At 44.6% G+C, this 21,608-nt stretch overlaps 1 protein-coding gene across 2 annotated transcripts; it reads right to left on the bottom strand.

Moving 5' to 3' along the window:
• Positions 1 to 1,765: 1,765 nt before the first annotated feature.
• On the bottom strand, positions 1,766 to 21,110 carry FAM20B (FAM20B glycosaminoglycan xylosylkinase). 2 transcript variants are annotated; one of them, XM_005428599.2, is made up of 7 exons: positions 20,585 to 21,110; positions 17,216 to 17,302; positions 15,194 to 15,303; positions 12,879 to 13,050; positions 9,031 to 9,222; positions 6,616 to 6,675; positions 1,766 to 4,549 (listed from the first exon to the last, which is right to left on the bottom strand). In XM_005428599.2, exons 1-7 carry the CDS (start codon positions 20,959 to 20,961, stop codon positions 4,318 to 4,320), a joined length of 1,230 nt encoding a protein of 409 aa, XP_005428656.1. In that variant the 5' UTR covers positions 20,962 to 21,110; the 3' UTR covers positions 1,766 to 4,317. The 2 variants fall into 2 exon arrangements, with proteins under 2 accessions (XP_005428656.1, XP_030919168.1); XM_031063308.1 differs by having other exon boundaries at positions 4,328 to 4,549; positions 6,616 to 6,638; positions 9,086 to 9,222.
• Between the last annotated feature and the right edge of the window lie 498 nt (positions 21,111 to 21,608).

Raw genomic sequence — 21,608 nt, 5'->3', positions numbered from 1 at the left:
AAAGGATTTGGGGATTTCAGGGAAAGTGCTTATTTTCAACCCCCTTTGGTTCTCCATTGGCTCAAAGTTGTTTGTGTTCATTCTTTTGTAAAAGTACATTCATTACATAATCAGAAACATTAAAATCTCCCAGTTATACAAATTCTCACTCTGTTACTATGGCAAACCACTCCAAAAATACAGAGCAGCAGCACAACAAAGTGCTTGGAACAACAGCTCTCAACTGCCAGTTTCTGCCTGTCAGAACTTAAAAGCATCTGTAGCTGTTGAACTGTTCATACACAAGCAAGAATCCTGTCCCACTCCCTGAGCAAACTGGCACCTCAAAAATAGAGATGGAGGAAAGGAAAAGTTACTGTCAGCACACAATGCTAGGAAACAAAAAATCCGAGAACATCCTCCCCCAGAAAACCCTCAAAATAAACCCCAGAAAGCAGTTCTTACAGAATCCAACAATGCTGAAATCTGAAGTTTCAGCGAGAAACTCTGGTTTAAAGAAAAACAGGTTTCACACCACCAGTTGATGCTACAGGGCAGGTCGAAGATCCCTGACTTCAGAAGTACCTCACCTGCTGCCTCTGGAACACTCCCTGTTGGGGCATTAGGAAAAGCTCTGCTGCAGCCTCAGTACAGCTCTGCTCTGGGGGAGCAGTGACCTGCCCATCCCAATAAAAGCTCAGCAAAGGCAACCACGAGCACCTGCAGCTCTACAGACACCCCTGACAACCCAGGATTCACCCCTGGCTCCTGGAACCAGCTCCTGGGGCACTGCCAAGGGCTCAGCCCACCTGCCCAGCAGATGGAGGGCCATGGGATGCATGGGCAAAACCACACCTCAATCTAGGTGTGTTTTATTTCTGTTCCCTTTGGGACACTCTTCCTTACCAACAAGGCTCTGGCAAACAAGCTGCATTTTTTGGATATACATGACTGGAGTAAATGCCATTGACAGCCATTAGCAGAGGAGGAACTGGCAGACAGCAGCAGCAGAACACTTCACACATTCAGCCCACCACATGTTGGAACTCCAGAGAGACAGACAGGGGAGGGTGAGAGACACTTAGGCAATCCATCAGTGTTGCTTTATTAAAATCTTTATTCACACAATGTTGCTTTATGTGGGATCTGACCCCGGGGGATAGGAGCAGAAAGTCATGATTGCATTCTGTTTGCTTATTAGCAACTCCATTTGTGCAGCAGCTCCCAGGGGCCTCCTCTGGCACATCTGAGAAGGGGGTCTGCTTCCAGCATCCTGCTCCAGCTGCTGCACTAAATAAATTACCTTCTTAATAAATTAGTACTTTTGAGTTGAAGTTTGTTTGGCAAGACACACTCCAGTTCATCAGCTGCTGGAAGGAGAGCTGACTCGAGGGTCTCCTCCCCCTGATGGCTGACTTGGGAAGGAGGAGGAGGTAAATAGCAGATGGCTGATGAGGCTCTTTAATCAGTTCTTGATTTCTGTGCTTCCAGTGCTCTGATATCATTGATAGCACAACACAACCAGTGTGTAACATCTGGGGCCAGTGGGTGACACGTGCACAGTGAACAAGAATCAGAATGTGTCTGGAAAACCTCCTCCCCAGAGCACCTGCCTTGCAAACAATGCTATTTTTCAGAGATTCAAGCAGACCCTGTTGGCACGTGGATGCTGCTCCTCACTTCCTTTGCAATGGTTACAATTTAAAATCTCCCAGGGTTCTGTATTTGAGCAAAACCACCATCACTGCCAAAAGAGCAGAAATTGTCACAAGGCCAAAACCAGATCTTCCTGATTTTGGTTTAAGAGAGGAATTTATTTTTCTTTCCTGCTGCAGAACACCAACTTCCAGTAGTGTTTACAGCAACCAAAAGCATCAATATTACAAATAAAAAAACAATCCCAAAAAACAACCATTTCTTGCTTCATTCAACTGATAATGCTGGACTTCACGCCCTTTGTCCACAAGTAAACCAAAATAAACCAATACCCTGCTTTAAATCTTTAACATTTATACTGGGGACAAACTCATCCCCAGGTTCCATCTGACAGCAAAAGCTTTAGCTTAGAACAATATGTAAATCCTCAACACTAATTTAATTTCGAAGACTGAAAGACCTTTTTTTGAGCCCATTATTAAATGAAATGTAAATATCAAGAGTGATCATATAGAAATCAAAAATTAAATTTTGGTAGATCCCTCCCAGAATATTAAGAGCTCATGTTAAAGCTCAAAAAGAAGAATGCTTTTAGAAATGCTACAAGCCACCAATCATGTGCTTCACTATCTCCCCTTTGGGTAAATCATCTGAAATTTCCTGGGAAACAGCTTAAACCAGCACTTGCTCCTGCCCCACAGGCACCACCCAAAGTGTGTTCTGTTATCAGGGGATAGAGGCAAGAGCTTCACAGCGTCCTCAGAGCTGGCTGTGTGTCACCAACCTGACTAAGAACTCCAGTAAATAACTCCAGATCCCATCCCATCATCTCGTTGCTCTGTGGCATCTATGGTTGTGGCCAAGTCCAGAAGACAGCAAGAATAACAGAGAATTCAATCCCAGGTAAACAGTCACATTCTACTTTCAAGATACTCTGCTCATGCAGTGAGAAAAAGACTTCAACAAAATAAACCAATGCCTGCATTTTTCAGATAAACTCTCTCCCTGACACCTCCTGGACCAGGTGTGGCCAAGGTGCAAGAACAGAAAACAGCTCTTTACCTGCCTGCCACACTGCAGTTAGAGAAGGAGCTAGATTTTCCTGACAAGAAAATCATGGAAAAGAGCTCAAACTGACATTTTGGAGCTCTTGCTCTCAGGTTCAGTAACCTGTAATCACTTGGGGAAGGGAGCTCCTTCCTTACATCAAGGACCATGCTGGCTGAACGCTGATGCAAAGCTGCTCAATTTGGAAACAGTGATGAAGCTGCTTCCCTTCTGGAGACACAAACTGAGACCTGCCCCAAGGTGATCAGTTTTATGACACAAACTCAGCACAGGCTGCAGTGCTGAAGGACAACAGGACTAGCACAAGATGAATCCTGCAAGCCTGCCCTGAAAAGCCAACTTTTCTCTGTCTATGGCAAAACCATTAGTGAGGACTCCTGGATGACCATCCCAGGCAGAAGATTGCAGAGGGGGTTGCAGGAAGCAACTGGGGAAGGCAGAAAACCTCCTGGAAGTGGTCACAGCTTCTGAGCTCAGCCACAGCCAAAGCAGGTGAATGTGGGACCCCAGCACTGGTGTCCCCAGAACAGCAGGGCTGAGCTGTGGTCAGGGGAGCAGCAGAAAGCTCTCTCAGGTGAGATGAAGAAGACAGACCACAGCTCAGGGATGTCTGCACACCTCAGATGACTGCTGGTGACTGAGGAAGTCCAGCAAACACCTCTTCCCCCAGTCTCACATGCCCAGGGGCTGCACAGCACTCAGGGCTCACAGTAAAGCAGCCTGACCTCGCTACACAGAACTGCTGCCAAGGACAGATTCTGTCCTCCTCAGCTACAAGAGAATGAACATTTGGTTATAATGGACACAGAACTGCAAGGATATTTTCTCTACTCAGACCTTGCCAGATTAATTGAAAAAAAGAGGGACAAGACACATGGAAACTTACTATAACCCCTTAATTATCAAGTGCTGTATAACCACCCTGTCCTCTCCTAAATCTCCAACCCTGTGGATAAACCTTTGATAGGACTTCAGCAAAAAACACTGAAGCATTATCACATATGAAGCAGCACCCTTTCCCAGCCTTTTATCAAGGAAAAGCCAAGTGAGCAGCAGAGGTCCTATCTCCCACCCCTCAGATAACCAGAAGAACATCCCACCCCAGGGGGTGGCACAACTCTTCAGTCCAACAGTTATTTTATTCACCCCTGCTCGTTCTCTAGAGAAGCAGTAAAATGCCCAACCAGCTCAGAGCTGATTGTGTACAACCCTGAATGAACAAACTCGCCAGAGTAAAGGGGGAAGAGAAGGGGAGGGGACTGTTCTGTCCATCTCTGAGGGTCCCCTCCAATCCAGTCCACAGAGGAGTTCAGTGTTCCACACTCTGCACAGCACCCAGAGCCGTGTTCATCCAGCGCGGTGCCCACTGCCGGCAATGGACACGGCACAGTGGCCACCACGGGGCTGAGCCATCCCAGGCTCCTTCCCACCTCTCTCTGCTGCCAGCCCAAGGAAACAGCCAGTGTCACCTCCCTTCCTCTGGCTCGGGAGCTGTCCTGTTCATGTCAGTCCATCTTGGCCACAGCCCTTCTGAACTGATTGTGCTGTTTTTCTATCGCTTGTTTGTTTGTTTGTTTTTAAAAAAAGGAGTTTCATCTCATGTTCCTGCTAGGATTACAGGTGAGACAGAGTCATCCTGTCTTCCACCAGCACAGCATCTGGCCCAAACTGGTCTGTGCACTGCTTCACTGTAGCCAGGATGCTGAGGAGCCGCTGGTCCAGGGCATCCAGGTGAGGGGTGGAGAGCACAGGTGAGATGGGGTCATGAGACATGGCAGTTTTTAAGGCAGACTTCAGGACTCCGTTCTTCAGGTAATTCAGCCTGTTCCAGGTAGAAACACGGATGCTGCAAAATAAACAAACACACATCACCACACCAGGCTCCTGCTGCATCCCACTGGGAATACTGGCTCATCAAGAATGGAGACTCAGTGCAGAAGTGGGTTTGGGATGGCAGGGTCCAGGCAGAACTGCATCACAGACAGGATCTAATGGAATCTGAAAATTAAAGGTGATGAAGAATCAGTCTGGTGTGACATAACTCTGATGTTACACAGGAACACCTCCAGCTGAGAGCACAGAAGGTCTTCAGTCATGTGGCCTCCCGGACACAGTTTGGAAAGGAAAGAAAAGGAAGGAAAATCAACAAATTCAAACAAAGGTCGCCTCAGAAAGAGCATCACTGACCAATAATGAATCACAAAGGACAAAAGGCAGTTGACTAAACTTCAAGAAAGGGAACACAGCAGTGACCTTTCCTCTTCACTGGCCACCGAGCTCATTTGTGTCAGCCCATCTCAGCTCTCATGCTCTGTGAAGTCTCTTGGGATTCTCCCCCAAACCTTTCAGGGCCAAATCTTTAGCATCCCTGGTCTAAACTCTTGGGTTTGATGGCTTCCAATAAATCCAGCAAAATAAGAAAGTGTTGTAACAAACCTATATTTAAAACAATTATGCAAATTAATTATCATATGGCACTTGCCCAGTACCAGAAAGAAGGAAAATCTGAAAAGCAGGAAATTGCAAAGTCTCACAGAGATAAACTTCTCCTCTGGTTGCATTTGGGGGAATCAAGATGAAAAAGACTCCAGAAGAATCTCAATAAAGCACGAAATTAAACATACATTTGAAACTAATGCAGGAAAACGAAAGAATTTAAAAGTTCTTTAACTGTTCTGCATGTGACTTTTAAAAGGATCTTGCAGAGCATGGACCAGGTGTACTGCAGCATGCAGGGAGCTGTGCTTAGTGCAAGATGAGAGTTCAGGCTTTCTGCAAAGATCCCAGAGAATTTGGAAGACAGAACCTTTCAAGGACCAGCTTCACAGACAAGCTCCATTTGGAAGGCTTGAAGGAGTTCACGTTGAAGTAAGAGAGTCAGGAAATTGATATCTCAGTGTTTTTCTTCCTGGAAATTGTCACAAAATCCCAGAATGGCTTGGACTGGAAGGGGCCTTAAAGAACATCTCATTCCACCTTCCACACCCTCCACTAGATCAGATTGTTCCAAGCCCTGTCCTACCTGGCCTTGGGCATTTTCAGGGATCCAGGGGCAGCCACAGCTTCTCTGGGCAACCTGTGCCAGGGCCTCCTCAGAGGGAAGAATTTCTTCCCAATATCCCATCTAACCCTGCCCTCCGTCAGTGTGAAGCCATTCCCCCTTGTCCTGTCACTGCAGGCCCTTGTCCCAAGTCCCTCTCCAGCTCTCTGGGAGCCCCTTTAGACACTGGAAGGGGCTCTGAAGTCTCTTCAGGGCCTTTTCTTCTCCAGGTTGAACACCCCAGCTCTCTCAGGCTGTTCCAGAGGAGAGCCACTCAAGCCCTTGGAGCATCTAATTCCTAATGAGAAGTAGGAATGGCCTGGTAAGAGACTGGACATAGAACAGAAGTCAAAAAGCAACGGCCTCTGAAAATAAAAACACAGCTCACAAGGCCAAAGCAGAAACAAAACTCTGCAAAGAAACTACACATTTTACTTGAGAGGAGCCCCCTGAGCAGGGCTGCAGGCTTTTTTTAGAAACCATGTATGAAATTATTAAATTGCCTTTATTAAATTGCCATCCTTCACTACTGTCAGGGAGAACTCAAGCAGGGATGTGAATGTTGATTTGCCAGGAGCTGGGTGGGACAGCTGCACATGCAAAGTGCCTGTCACATGACTGTGGGTAGAGTTGAACCAGTGACCTGGAGGTGAGAACACTTTCTGCAGCCAATCCTCTGCCTTCATGAAAATGGATTCCCCAGCTTCTTGGGCAGGGCCCATCCATCAAACAGACAATGTCTCAAAAAGTACAGCACTGTGGACCTGAGCAAATCTTTTCAGGCTGCCAGAAGGCTCCCAAGTTAATGAAATTGCAAACCTAAGGACAGAATTACATAAGTAAAGTGAACAGCACCCCTGTGTTTCACTTACATGCAGCACTGATAGAGAGGAGCCAGGATGCTTCTTTCATCTAGGGCAGGGTTTCCAAAGCTGAAAAGCAAAATGAAAACCAAGTGAACCAGCTGAACTCTTAAGGTTGTTCTCAACATAAAGGGCTTTGTAAAGAATTCAGAGAAATCAATACTAGGCAATTTCATGCTCCAAGAGATCAAATAATTTAAATTAAAATATAAACAGTCCAAGACCAGTTGCAGATATAACTTTCATCAGCATCAGCTAAGCAGGTAAACAGAAGCAGCACAGTATACCCAGTTCTTTATCAGACCAAGGCACCTTAGAAAGGCATTTCAGAGGAGTTCAGAAATGATGCAGGGGTAAGGAATAACTGCTATTCTGGGCATGCAGAATGGGAGCTTTGCCTGTCTGACACAGCTGGGCAGGGAAGGAACCCAACAGCAGCAACCATTAGAGTCACAGTTCACTAACAAGGCGATCAACTTAAACATTTCAAGCCAGAAGGCTTCCATAGTATTTCAAGCTTCTTCCAAACACATGCTGGATTTATTTTTCATAGTTTCACCTTCCTCATAATACTGTTTTCAACGAAGAACTTTCCCTTCAATAAAGATAAGTTGCTGCAGGGGCCCGGCCTTATGCTGCCCAAATAATTCTGTTATTCATAGCTTTAAAACTTAATAAACTCCCAGGGAAGTGGTCATGGCACCAAGGAGCATCTGCTCTTACTCACATGGTTTAGTTTTAGGTAGCTCTGTAAGAAACAAGGAGTTGGGATCAATGATCCTTATGGGTCCCTTCCAAATTGAGATCTACCATGGTTCTATGAAAAACTGTCCCCTACCCATTATTTCAAAGGAGCTGAAAGCAATTTAAAATTTCATTATACATAAATCACTTACATTTTCAAGAAAACAATTTACTGTCAGCCTGCAAAGCCCCACCAAAAATATTTTCATAATGCCATAGGAAAAGGACCATAACAAAAGGACTTGACCTTCAAATCCCTATTCACTTCCAGTGACTAATCCCTTACCTTCCTTCCTCCAGCACATTGTCAGTGAGGAACAGAAAGAGCATTTTTGCCAAATTCACCTAAAGCAGCAGTAATTAAGCAGTCCCAATTAAGCAGTGGAATGCATCCTGCTGTCATACTGGAGTATTACTGAACAAGCTGATGACAGGAAGGATGGATGGAAAGCTGGAAGGAATCCACTACACAGAAGAGAAATGGGAAAAGAAAGGTAACTCCAAACCTTGCAAGGATCTCCAAGGTCTCAAGTGCTGTGTACACTTGGTACAAGTGTTGTGCAAAGCCAGAGCAGAGCCTGCTACAGGAACTGCTGGTCCTTCACAGAAGGGAAACTCACTGCCCCTGCACATGGGAGTGCCCACCAGAAAAATAAATAATCCAGAATTGCTGGACTGAATTATGAGAAAGGCAAATAGATGACCTTTATGTTTTTAAGAAAAATTAATCAAATTGTTATGATTTAAACAAGGCTGTGTTTTCAGTATGATTTTTAACCTAAACTATAGTGGACAATATACAAAAAAACTATAGCAGGGACAGAAGAACTCACATTCTAAACATATTTTTAAAACATTTTTGTTCGGGTAAGAGTTAATGTCCACATATAGAACATCATCATTTTTGTGTTTGGTATCACTTCTACCTCCATTCTAAACTTCTAACCTTTCAAAGCCAGAGTAGGCATATCCAGAAGGCAGGGAATGCCAAATTATTCAGAAACACATCTTAGAAAGATCTGCTTTTATTACAGCACTCACTTATACTGACTGGTGATAAATAAAAAAGCCAAAGTTTTCAATCTTCCCTTAATTAAAAGCCTAAAAGGAAAGGGCATTTCTGGGGATAGGAGGAGAGACTTGAGCAAACCTTTGAAAGTTGCTTTGGGAAATACTGTGTTAATTGGGGAGTTTCTGTAGCTTGAGTAGAACTTTGCCAAGACAGAGGAGTATCTAGAGCACAGAGCAGAATCACAGAGTCCTAAAATGGTTTGGGTTGGAAGAGCTGGGCTAAAGCTCATCTTGTTCCATCCCCCTGCCATGGGCAGGGACACTTCCCACTAGACCAAGGTGCTCCAAGCCCTGTCCAACCTGGCCTTGGACACTTCTAGGGATAGGGCAACCTGTGCCAGGGCCTCCCCACCCCCAGAGGGAAGAATTTCTTCCTACTATCTGATCTAAACCCATTTTCTTTCAGCTGGAATCCATTCCCCTTTGTCCTGTCAGCACCACAGCCTTGGAAGGACCCTAAGATTTAGTGATTAATTTCTGATAAAAAGGCAAGAGTATTACAAAAGATACAAAATAATAAAGAGAGAAAACAGAGAGAGAGACAGAGCAGATAAACGTGTGCCCTTGCAGCCAGCAGTGCCAGGCCAGCAGGAGTGTGGGCAGGCTCACCTTTTGGCATTGTCCAGCAGGATGAGCATGCTGGCTCCCTCATCATCCTGGAAGCTCTCGTAGTGGTGCCGGTCGGCGTTGCCGATCAGGTAGTCAAAGATGGCCGTGTCGATGATGTCGAGCAGCCGCGGGCCCGAGTCGTACGGCGACGTTTTCTTCACGGCGTCGCAGTAGCTCTCGTCATACTCCCACCTGCAGCCAGAGGGAACCAAGCAGCCTTCAGGGAACACCCCTGCTCAGCAGCAGCAGCTACAGCTGCTCCGGGTCACTTCGAGTGCACCAAGAAAGGGCAGCAGCCCAGGCTAGACCAAGAAGGGAGAGCTGGACAACAGTGTTTATGAGAGGAGTAAAGCCTGCATTGACATCCCAGCCTATGGAGCAAACTTCAGTTCAAAGATACACAAAGATCATCTTCCTATGGAAAACAGTCAGAGTTTGCTTCCTCACAACCCCACAGTGGCCAGGCTGTGTTATGGGAAGATTACTGCCATGCCTTGCCTCCCTCAACTTCCCAAGGAACACTTCAGTTCTGTGCGTGTTTCCATTGCCTTGAGCTGTTTCCATCCTCTTCCTTTTTTCTTTTTAATGGGCCCCTCTGCCCCCAGGAGAAGGGCTTTACAGTGGACACTGTCCCTAAATCACAGCTGTCTCTTCCCTCCCCTCTTCCTTTGCAGAGTATCTCACCTTCTTCTCCACTGACATGATTTCAAGCTTCCCTCTTATCTCCTTCTCCACGTAATCTCGTAACACACGTCCTGTCTCAATTCTCCGAAGCTAGGATTTTAAATTTCCTCATTTTCTTCTTTACAGCTTTCAAAGCTGTTCAACACCACCAGCAAAAGTGCCAAATTTCTGGTGTATATCCTTTCCATCTGTCCACCTAAATAACAAGGACATCTTCCACGTAAGGACTGAAACAAGCCTTCACAAAATAGCAGTTAAATTGGAAATGCCTCAAACCATCTGTGATTTGGAAACAGAGATGGAAGAAACACAAGCTGGAGAGACTTGCTGACATGCTCAAAACTGCAGATAGTCATAAAAGTAGGAAGATCAGAATTTATTGACTACAAAAGCCACACATCTCACTTCATCTTCTAGTGGTCTGGAACCAGAGATCCCAATATCCCACCTTTCTTCCAGGTATCCAGATCAGAGAGCTTAAAAATTTATCTTCTCAATGTTTCTAACAATAGATCACCATGTTCCTCAAACACTGTGCCTAAATCCCCTAGGAAGAGGGATCTTTGCACCAAGGTCCAACTCACACTCAAGGTGCAGCACAAATCCACACAGCAACAGTCTCAGAACCTCTTCTCCTTGTTCTGGATACATTTCTTATGCTGCATCCCACTCTCCCTCAAGTGTTTCTTTTTCTCTCCTTGTACTTCAGAGCAGTACTTAATCTCCTTGCCACAATTTTTCACACATGCTATGCTCTCTCATTTTCCATGCAGTCTTTCAAGAGACACTTTTATCCAACACTCATTTCTGATAATTTATATTGTATTAGCACAGGCCTTGGAAGGTCAGGGATTTTGTCCATTACACCTCCATTAAAAATTACATACACTAATGTGTTAGAATTATGTTCTAAAGGTCAACTCAAAACAGCAGCTAGAGCAGGAAAAAATTCTTACAGAGTTATTTTTTCACAATTACCAGGCACAGAAAAAGGAGAGCATGACACCAAGAACCTTTAATTCTGATCTCTCAAAGTGAAATGTGCAGCATGACATGGTGAAAAACACCAGAACCTTGTAACCTCATCTGAAGGAGGCAAGTGTGAGTTTAAATACACCAAATATCAAATCAGCACAGGAATCAAGGTAAACCTCTGTGTGAGCAGGCAGGATGTGATGAAAAGGAGCCTCTCAACAGGAGGAACACCTCCAAGAAATTCATCCTGTTCATCACTGCAAGTTATCATGTACTGAACACAGCTGATTTTGACCTGCTGGGAAAGAAAAAACATTTGCTGCTCAAAATTCAATCTGTGCATTTTATACCCTAAAACAATTCAACAGAGCCTTTGGATGAGATTCTTTCTGAGAACAATCACATCATTGGGAATCAATGGATACTTTAGATAAAGGACTGAAAATCTCTTCTAATCACTTTCAAGTGCAAGACAGATTCAGAAAATTACTAAGCTCAAACCCATTTGTTCAGGTCATGGCAAAAACATCCCTACCTCAGGAACTCAGATGTGTTACATATATTGCAGAATGCTGTTTAAAGAAGGACAAATGTGGAATTTAGCACATTTGTCCTTCACATGCTGAGCATGGTCACCAAATACTGATGGCATTCAAAGCAAAGGACTTTCCAGGGTGTGTTGATGTGGCACTGACTGATTTTTGGTAACAGGGGAAGGCTACAGGTTTGGCTTCTGTGAGAAGCTGCTGGAAGCTTCCACCATGTCTGATAGAGCTAATCTCTGATGGCCAGCAGTGGAAGCAAGACAAGTGACTCCCAACACAGAACCTAGATGGGATTGCCCTCTGGGCACTGTGGGATCTTGCAACAATCTTTGAATTGGTGGAAGCTGACAATGGTACCTACAAGCAGCAGTTTTTCTTCTAGGCAGAGAAGAGGAGGAAGTGAGGACATGTGAGGGAAAACAACATGGAGACACCAAGGTCAGTGGAAAAGGAAGAAAGGGAGGAGGTGCTCCAGATGTCTCCAGGAGCCAAGATTCCTCTGCAAGCCATGGTGAGGACTTGATAAAACAAACTGTCCCCTTGGAATGCATGAAGTCCATGGGGGATGCAGAGATCCATGCACAGCCCATGGCAAAAGTGCTCATGGCTGAGTGGGTGGATGCCAGAGAAAGCTGTGATCCAGTGAGAGACCTGAAGAGAGAAAGAGGGCTCCTGCTTCCAGAGAAAGAAAAAGCTTGCTTGCTCTCTCCTTGCTCCCAAACTGGAGCAGTCTATCCTTAAAAGACTGCACCCCATGGACAAGTAACCCACACCACAACAGTTTTATGACAACTGTTTGCCTGTGGGAGGGACCCCATGGCATAGCAGAGAAAAGGCTCCTCTCTCTGAGTGAACAGGAAAAGATCTCCAATGATGAACTCACCAAAACTCCTACCCCCTGTCTTCCTGCACTGTTGCCAGGAAGGAAGGAGGGGTTGGGGGGAAAAAAGGTGTTTTAAAGGCTTATTTTACTCCTCATTATCCTCCTCTGACTCTGTTAATAACAAATCTACTTTATACCTTAGTTTTGGGCCTGTTTTGCCCTTAGAGTGTTTTTTTTCTCCTAGTTGTTATCTGAACTCATGAGCCCTTTGTTAATTTTCTTCTGTCTCCTCTGCCCAACTGTAACAGAAGAGGGTAAACGAACAACTTTTGTGAGTGCCTGGTGTTTGGCCAGTGTCAAACCATGACACAGGGCCTAGCCTAAGTTAAACCAGTTCCACAACTCTGAAAACTAACTACAAGGATCATGAAATTAGGTATGGCACAGTGCTACCAGATTTCAGGGGCCATAGCATCAACAGAAGGTCCAGTGGCACAAGAGAAGAACCTTAGCTTGCCCACAGACAAGATTTTCAGGGCTTGGAGTGACTGCACTGTGGAGTTCTGTTCCAGCCAAGATACAGGAAAAGGACAGAGCTTAGTATGTGGAAAACAATGAAAATTTTTTTTCCTTCCTCATTTTAATTTAAATTTTATTCTGGACTTCTCGGCTTCTACGGTTGTGCTAAGAAAGCTGTCAACACAACTAGTTTTGTGTTGTGTAGGTTTTGAAACTACTTAAGAGCTCTTTAATTAACCAAGGGCCATTTCAGTGCTAATTATCATCTATAAGGAATGACACTGCCACGTTCTCTCTCATACCTGGCAAGTTTGCCCTCGCGGTAGGTCCTGCCCCAGGGGTGCCGGTGCTTCTGGAGGGGCCAAACGTCCGGCAGCCACAGGGTCACTGAGCCCTCCATGATGTCCCCATCTGCACAGGCTGGCTCTGTCTCCCGACAGTAGTAGCACTTCCCATAGAAGCAGGTGTTATTGCCTTAAAAAGAAAAATTAAGAGGTATCAAATGAAGAGGTATTAATCCAAGGAATCCAACTGAAATTCAGGAGCATGTTGTTGGAGTAAGGCTTCCCCACTACAAGATTTCACTGCACTTGTCTTCGTGGTTCCTGTCTCTGAGAGGCTCAAAAGAGATTACACAGACATCCATTCCTTCAGAGCAATTAAAGAATAATATGAAAAGGAGAGAGCAATTAAATTATATTTTCTAATGACTTTATCACTCTGAGAATTAATACATCACACTCTCAACAAGTTTTTGTGATCCTTTCCTAGTCCTGAGGACCCTGACTTTGCAATGTTAACACTGCTTGTTTTTCACATTTCATACTTCATGTGTCAGATTTCCCACTTACTTGAAAAAGCTGACCAAAAAGAGGTAAGTGAAAAGAGACACAGCAGAAGTCGAAGGGATTTGGTGCCCTGAGACCTGCCACACATCTCAGCTACTTGAGCTGACTCAGCAGAAGAGACAGAACCAAGTATCATTCTCACATGACCAAGCAATGCAGATCTGTCAAAGCTTCATCAGTGTCTTCTGGCAGGAGAGGAGCAACAAAACACAGCAGCCTTTAGTCACTAACACTGATGCATCCTGTATCTGTAATCTGTAATCAAATAATCTGTAATCCTGTATATGTAATCTGTAATCAAGTAATCTGCAGCAGCCTGCATTAGTAGTTTTAGTTTAACCTTTTCTATCTTCCCCTTCTTAACCCACCTTCTTCCTTGCCAAGTTAAATCCAGTTCCATGCTCACAGATGTTCTTCCAAAATATTTTTCAGCTACGTCTTGGTTGTGATTACCCTCTGTCCCTTCTGCCTTTGGTTCTACATCCAATACCCTCCCCAGAGCAGGCTCAGCTCTCCAAATGCCATTCCCTTTCCACCCTCACACATCCCTGCCTCTCAGCCCTCCATCCAGACCCTGTGCTCCCAGAATCCTGTCAGACAACCTGAGGATGTCACAGATCATCACCAACACAGAGCTTGCAGACCAGATCTCTTATTTATGGAAAGCCTGCAAGTCTCTGTTCCCATCCAGGGGCTGCAGCAGGTCTAGCAAGAGACAGAATTCTTTGAGATTCTAGCTGTAACTCCAGTAAACCTGCACTGAGTACGAATGAAGTCTCTCTTCTTCAAAACCTCAGGATTTTGGTCAAATTTGGCCTGACAAAAGATCATAACCTCCTCCACAGATCCACCCATTTCTTTAGTTCCTGCTTTGCAGAATAGCAGTTCCAAGGAATCTAAGGAGGAGCAATGAACATTTCTGGAGCTTTAATTCTCAAGTCAGCACTGCTGCTAGCAAACAGCTTGGTTATCTTGGCTGAAATTGGAAAATGGAAAGCCTGCCTGAGGCAGGAACCCCATGTGAATGCCAGGAGAGGCTGATGAGGCTGAGCTGAAACTTTCATCTGGAAGTTGTACCTTGTAAGTGGCAGTGTCAGGCAGCAGGTGAGACTGCCAGTAGTGCTGCTAACAGGAACGTTACCAGCAGTAAGGAACAATCATCTCTGGAGCCTTCTGATTAGGAAATGAAACAAACAAATAAAAGAGTAATAATTGGATGGTTTATGAAAGCCTCAGGGAGTTAAGGCTGCAGCATAAGTAATTTCTTGGTGCTTAATGACCACCTGGTAGGAGTTCACATTAATAGCTTCTATTATGTGTCCTTCACAGCATTATTACTGTAAACAACACAGGGAAGTTCTATCATTGGTTGTAAATGCTCTGCAGGCTCTGATGCAGCACCAACAATATCTAACACCAACCAGTGTGTCAGCTCTATAAATTATCCCAAATCACCACTCTCTTCACATTAAATACAACTTTATTCTTTTCTTTTCAGGTCTAATCACAGACTTTTCTAACCATTTTGGACAGCAGAGAGAAAATTATTACTCAAAAAATAAAAATCCCATCTGTAACAGCAGCATGAGGGAACATTACTTAAAGGAAACCAAGTCCTCCATGGGGTTATCCAAGATTTCTCCTGGCACAGAAAGAACCTTCCTGCATCATGGTTAACTGCTCTGTAGCTGTGTCAGGCTCCCACAGCTCTTTTTTCCCATGAAGGATTTTCCCTTCCCTGGGCAGCACAGCCCATGGAATGCACTCACCCACAGTCATGAAGGTGCCCAGGAGCTGCTCCGTGGCCACGGGTTTGATCTCCGTGCGCAGATTCACAAACCTGCCAACCACCAGCGGGGCTCGGCGGAAACCCAGGATTCTGATTTGGGGTGAAAAAACACAGCCTGAGAATTGGCAACATAGGCAGCAGTTCAAAACTAAAACAAAAAACTCTCACAGTCTCTGTCAGAGATGACAGAGACCAAAGAGTAAAGCTGAAGCCCTGCAGCAACCTCCTCTTTTCTCTGAGGCAAAGTAAGGAAATTAATTTTTCTTATGTGCCTGGATGTTAAACTTACTTTATAGGCCATCAGTGACACTCCTTTATTAAAGCATTTGCAGCAGAGCAACAGAGGATGCACCATGCTCCAATCCTCAGAACTCAGACCTCACAGCAGAAATATCCATCATGTGTCTGAAGCAGGCTGAAGCAGTAAAACCATATGGCCTGTGGGCTGGTCACCTGGAAAGATCATTTCTAATGTGTGGGAACCACTATCTATTAAAATATTATGCTTAAGCCCAATTCAATTACACTTGAAAGCAACCAATCCAAGAGTTGTTTTGTTTGGCACAAGGAAGGAGAAGGGAAGAGAGAATGGTAGAACAAAAGTGAATGCCTGAGAAGGGCCTGGAAAAACAGAGGTGGGAAGAACAACCATAAAACTTGCAGTTACAAGATCCAGGTTCCACTCCCATGCCTGCCACAGCCTTTGCTCTGTGACCACAAATGACTTGGGTGTTTGTAATGGAATTTTAAAAGTGCTTAAAGTACAAATATCAAAGGAGTGTCAGCCCCAACTCTCTTAATGCACTTTTGACACTCTCTGGATAGTCTTTGCACCTCGGAAAAAGATCCTGAAAAGGTATTCCTGAAGAATAAAGAGGTGCATAGCCACAGACAAAGACCAGAGAAAAGAAGCACAAAATCATGACCAAATGGACAGCAAAGAAGAGTTAAGTGAGATTTGGACACTTGAAAGAGGCTTTGATTGAATGTTCAGTCACTACTTTTTCAGGGGACCTGAAGCCTGTATGCTTCTTGAAAGCACAAATGGACTGATATCTGGCTCCGTTATCTTTTTATTCTCTTAATATACCCTGATTTTGGCCCAGCAGCACAAGCTGGCTGTAGCAGCAATGGGTGTTACTCAACTAGTTATCATCCTAGATATTCTAATTCTTCCTAGAATTACTGATTTCTACTGCCTGTGCAGTGAGTTCCACAGGTGAATCAGGACTAACAGACATCTCTGTCACCACCTGTGAGCTTAGTCACAGTGATAAGGCTCTTATCTATGTATTGAGAAACCTCAGTTTTGGTTTTTCCATCCTTTGTTATATTTGTCCCTCCTTATTCCTTTTCTCAAGATTTTATGTGTTTTCACCTCCAAATCTTCCTATGAGGAAACAGAGACTGTGCTCATTTACGTTATATGAAATTGCAGCACTAACAGCATTTCATAACTATTGACATTCAGTGTCTGCTGTTTTCTGTCCCATTCTTTCAACATCCTGTAATTTTCATTTTTTCCTGTAATTGCACCTCCAGCACAGGTCTACAAAACCACCTGGGTATTCCAAGCACAATTAGGATATGAATAACTGGACTTCCTCTAGGATGCACTGATTCATATTTACTCTAGACTAAATTGTTAGTCTAGACATTAGTCTTGACTTTTTAGGGAACTGGACATGAACTTAGCACACACATTTAGTATTTCAGACTCTTCCACAGCATTTAGTTAACCTCTTTCTCCCCTGTAATAATAACTAGAGTGGCTTCAGGGCTCATTCTCCTTTCCAAACTTTTCACAAATATCTAAAATGTTACACTCTTGAACAGATCTTAAAAACGAAGTTTCACAGAATAAGCTAATCCTTATTTTGGCTTCAGTGTGGTAAATTGTCAGGTTAGAGGTAGCTCCCATCTGAGGTGTATTCTTCAAAGAACCCCTTTTTTCTGGTGTTTTCCAAAGACAGTAAAACCAGATAAAGCAGTAATTCCATACCTATCCAAGTGAAAGGCTGCCACTTCTGCGTTGTGTCTGTCGTAGCCAGCGTAGGGTTCTCCTTCCACTATATAATCCCTGGCATATCTGGAATTGCAATAAATCAAATTAAGTGAATCTATGTAGAATCCCTGTCAATTCTGCTGTTTAAAGTAACAATTTAATAATAGTTAAAGAGTCTTTGGGTCACTTTGCAAGTGACTGCCAATGGGAGAGTGGAAAAACATCAGTGAGATTAAAGTGTCCAGACTGTTGAAGTGGTAAATAAGGAGGAAAGGTCAGTGATGTACAGTGGTGTCCAGAGCTTGGGAAGCAGCTCACATTCCAACTAATAAATTTTAATCCAACCATATGCCAAGTCACATCTTAGAACAAAGAGCACAGACCCTGCTATGGAACAGGGGGCTATTTATACTGGAAAGCAGCAACTCCACAGATGATTTTGGGGTTAGAAAGAATTGTACATTAACAATTCTCATTAACAAATACAATCTTGTATTGTGGAAGAGATGGCAAATGCAATCTTTAGTAGATAGAAAATCAGCAAGTGTGAATCTGAGGACAATAGTGGGTATAAACAGAGCTTTTAATTTGGCAGAGAAAAGACATCATGAACAGCAAAAATAGAAATCAGGCACTCATTGCAACAATAATGGTGCATTTTGGTGAAGTGCAAGGCTTTTTGCTCCCCTTTTTATCTTTTAGTAGATGGTACATAGTCAAGGCAAACACCAATTTCTCAGTTGCCTGACATTGGATCAGTGTAGATACTGCTCTAGCACCACACTGCAGCTGAGTGTGACACACCACAATCAATACCGAGAAAATGGGTGAAATGCAACATGTTTTCAAAAGGCCAAATTAGGTAACTTATTTTCTTATTTCCATCTATGTCTCAAATTGTGTAAACTGGATTCTTTCCAGCAGAATTTGTGTTCAACCAGTAGCAACAAGAGTGTAAGAGGAGGCAGAGAGCTGGACCTCAATGTCTTAGCCTTGCTCAGGGAGGATGTGGGAGGAGAAGACAATCCACTTCCCCAGCCTGAGCAATGCTTCAGCTTCTCTGCAAGGCAGCTCAAAAGAGAATTCACCAGTGCAGGATTCCTGCCAAATGGGAGCCTTCACCAAACCAGCATCTTCTCTTACATATACCACCAGGTGTGATGACAGCAAGTATTATTTGTTAGTAAATAGGGCTGAATTTCAAGTAAATTTGAAGTGAGACAGCAAATCCTCAGAACAAATCCTCAAAGGCTGGTCTTTGGTAGGTACTTACAGCTGGCTTTTGGAAACATGGTCACATTTTGAAAGCTGCAGAGCTAAAATTTATTAGTAAATCCTGACCAAACTCTTTGTTTCCATCCACAGTAGGCACCTAGTCCTTTCCAGAGCAAAAGTAATGAGGGAATCCTTCTTCCCCTGCTGCTAAGTTTGCTCAGAACTGTTTTTTTCAGGTCCAAAGCTGGTTAAATAGACTCTCTTGCAGTGCCAAAACAGGACTGTGCCCAAAAGCCTGGCTATTCAGCAGTCACAAACAAAACATGGGTCTACCAGGATGGCCAAGCCACCCTCTCCAGTGCTCCTATAAACACTCCCAGCTGCATGTGTCCTTGCTGGAGCTCAGTGCCTGTGTTTGCCTGCACAGACAGGGAGTTACAGAATGCAGTTTAACTCTCAGTGAAACACCTGACTGCACTCCCTGACACAGAAAGCCCTATGGGAATGCTGTGAATCCCCAGTTCTTTCACTGGAGGAGATGCTTCTTGTACCACCAGGACTTTGTGTGCAAGGCTGACACTGCCTGGGCCTGCAGGGGAGCTCCAGCCAGAGTAGGAATCGGCTGTACAGAGATTTTTTTCTCATTCTCTAATCATAGAATCACAGATTGGTTTGGGCTGGAAAAACATTTCATTCCAATTCCACTGCCATGGGACACCTTCCACTAGACCAGGCTGCTCCAAGCCCTGTCCAGCCTGGACTTTGAACACTTCCAGGGATCTTCTTCTGGACAACCTGTGCCAGGGCCTCACCACCCTCACAGGGAAGAATTTCTTCCCAATATCCTATCTATCCCTGCCCTCTGTCAGTGTGAAACCATTCCCCTTGGTCCTGTCACTGCAGGCCCCTGTCCCAAGTCCCTCTCCATCTCCTTTGAGCCCCTTTAGGCACAGGAAGGGGCTCTAAAGTCTCCCTGGAGTCTTCTATTTTCCAGGTGAACATCCCTAGCTCTCTCAGCCTGATTCCAAGCAGAGGTGCTCTCACCCTCAGGGCACCTTTGTGGCCTCTGCACTCACTCATTACCAGGAAACCTTAATGCCTGCTTAACCCAAAATCTTTTTCTGTGATGACACTTCTGATTTGCAGTGAAATTTCTTAAAACACACCCGGCCCTACTTTTTAACATCTTTCTTCTGCTTTTTCCCAAAGACAAACAGTTCAAAAAGCTTTACAGCCAAGACTCTTCAGAAACATTCAATCCTGTCAGTTATTTTCTGAGGATCATTGTAAACTGAGGCCATACCAAGGAAGTATCACTACCCTCCATTCTCCAGTACTCACTGCTGGCAGACAGGAGGCTCAGGGGCCCTCACTCTGACCTACCCAACCATTTTTACAGCCTACATTCAACTACACCAGACACACAGATGTATTTTAAGACCATTGCCAAGTTTCCTTCCTTCCCTGCTCCTGAACTGCACCCTCTCCTGACAGTCTGACGCAACAAGGAGGTAAAGCTTGTCTCCAAACTGCCAGAAGCTGCACTTCCACAGTCAGGAAGATACAGCTCAGAAACATCAGGTGTAACCAACATCCCCTCAGGATTGAACACAGTGATTATTCTTTTAGTCTAAAGACAGGCTGTATCAAGGCTGTACAGCCTGAGAGACGGCTAATGTTACTAGAGCACCAGCAAAGTTCTATTCTGGGGATGCCATGGGACAGAGAGAGAGAAACAGCAAGCGTTTCTCACAGTGGCTTGTGAGAAATTTTAGGGAGCTGGAAAGATGCGATAACATGTTGACTATAAACAATTTGCAGGTGCTGTTTTTCTACTTTATTTTTCTGTTCCTCTCAAGGACAGTGTGTGAGAAAGATGTTTGTGTTAGTTAGCCAATAGAATAGAATTTATCATACTACTGTATAAAAACCGTGCAGTTCTTTTGAATAAAGCCTTCTTTGCCTTTGCTAGGATCCTGCCTCTCGCCTGTTCCTGCCCTGACCCCGGCGCACGAGTGACACTATTCTGTCTCAAAAATAACAGGATGGTCTTTCAAAATTCGTAACTTAAACACTAATGTGACGACATGGAGAAGAATAGTATATGTAAATGAAGCAGTTGTTAACGCAGACATTGAAAGCAGTATTTACCTCTTGGGCTTGAAGACAACCTTCTGTCCTCCTTCAAGTATCAGCAAAGCTTTCAGCTGCGTCCCTTTGTAGCCCACATCAGCTTTGATGATCTTCTTGGTGCTCATGGCGTGCATGACAGCGCCCAGCTCGGGGGTGTCCTCGGGGTACACCTCGCGGGGCACCACCCACTGCGCGGCGATCTCCCAGGGTGACTGCAGCGTGTGCTCCAGGCGCGGCTCCAGCGCCACGCGCAGCCCCGACAGCATCCGCTGGAACGCGCGCTGGTCCTCGCGGTGGGCGGCCGACGTGTCCAGGTTGTCGATGAGGAAAACCTTGGTGAAGATGAAGATGACGAGGAGGATGGCCAAGAGCACGACTCGCTGCTTCAGCTTCATGGTGCCTTTCAGCCCTTCTCCCCTGACACTTTCTTCTGAGCGTTACGGGAAGTCTGTTGGAGATCAGGGTGAGGAAGGGGGTGTTAGTTGATGAATTTCATGCCTAACTTGCATTGTAAAAGATGTCTCAGCACTGAAGCATCTCCTGGTACCCCTAAAAATAAACAAAACACAAACTTACAATCCCGCAGATCCCACCAAACTCAAAATCAAGTTTATGCTTGGAGCATAAGCCTGCATTTGTGGAAACCTGTAACCTAAAGCCTGAACACTTGTGTTAAAACACACTGGCTTTGCTGCCCTCCTGCAGCCTGTCTGTGATCTGCACGGAAGGGGAAATTGCCAGAGAGCATCTCTGCACAGCTGAAATCATAGCAGCTGCAACCACCACAGGCAAGATTTTTGCAGGGAACTGTAGTTTAACGTGATTGCTCCAATTTCACATGCACTCTTCCATTAGTGCAAGATCCCATGATTGCTGGTGTCCTAAAGACCAACCCCTCAGAAAAGCTCCCAGGTAGATTTTAAGACACCTCACAACAGTGAGAACACCTGCTCAACCTTCTTTCTTGAAGGTACAAGGCATAAGGACAGAATAGACTTAATTGTTTATTGTCTTTCATTTGCTGCCACTATAATTTACTCAG

The sequence above is a fragment of the Geospiza fortis genome, unplaced genomic scaffold, assembly GCF_000277835.1.
Source record: "Geospiza fortis unplaced genomic scaffold, GeoFor_1.0 scaffold506, whole genome shotgun sequence".
NCBI lineage: Eukaryota > Metazoa > Chordata > Aves > Passeriformes > Thraupidae > Geospiza > Geospiza fortis.
The sequence above is the reverse complement of the archived record's forward strand: the minus strand, read 5'-3'. Positions and strand labels throughout refer to the sequence as shown.

Bases quoted from the DNA above. Each gene is read 5' to 3' on its own strand.
- FAM20B (XM_005428599.2), bottom strand. From the start codon at position 20,961: ATGAAGCTGAAGCAGCGAGTCGTGCTCTTGGCCATCCTCCTCGTCATC. The intron at 9,223-12,878 runs GTATGAGAGAGA...CTCTGGCTGCAG, and splicing joins CGCGAGGGCAAACTTGCCAG to GTGGGAGTATGACGAGAGCT. The intron at 6,676-9,030 runs GTGAGCCTGCCC...TTTGCTTTTCAG, and splicing joins CTGCTGGACAATGCCAAAAG to CTTTGGAAACCCTGCCCTAG.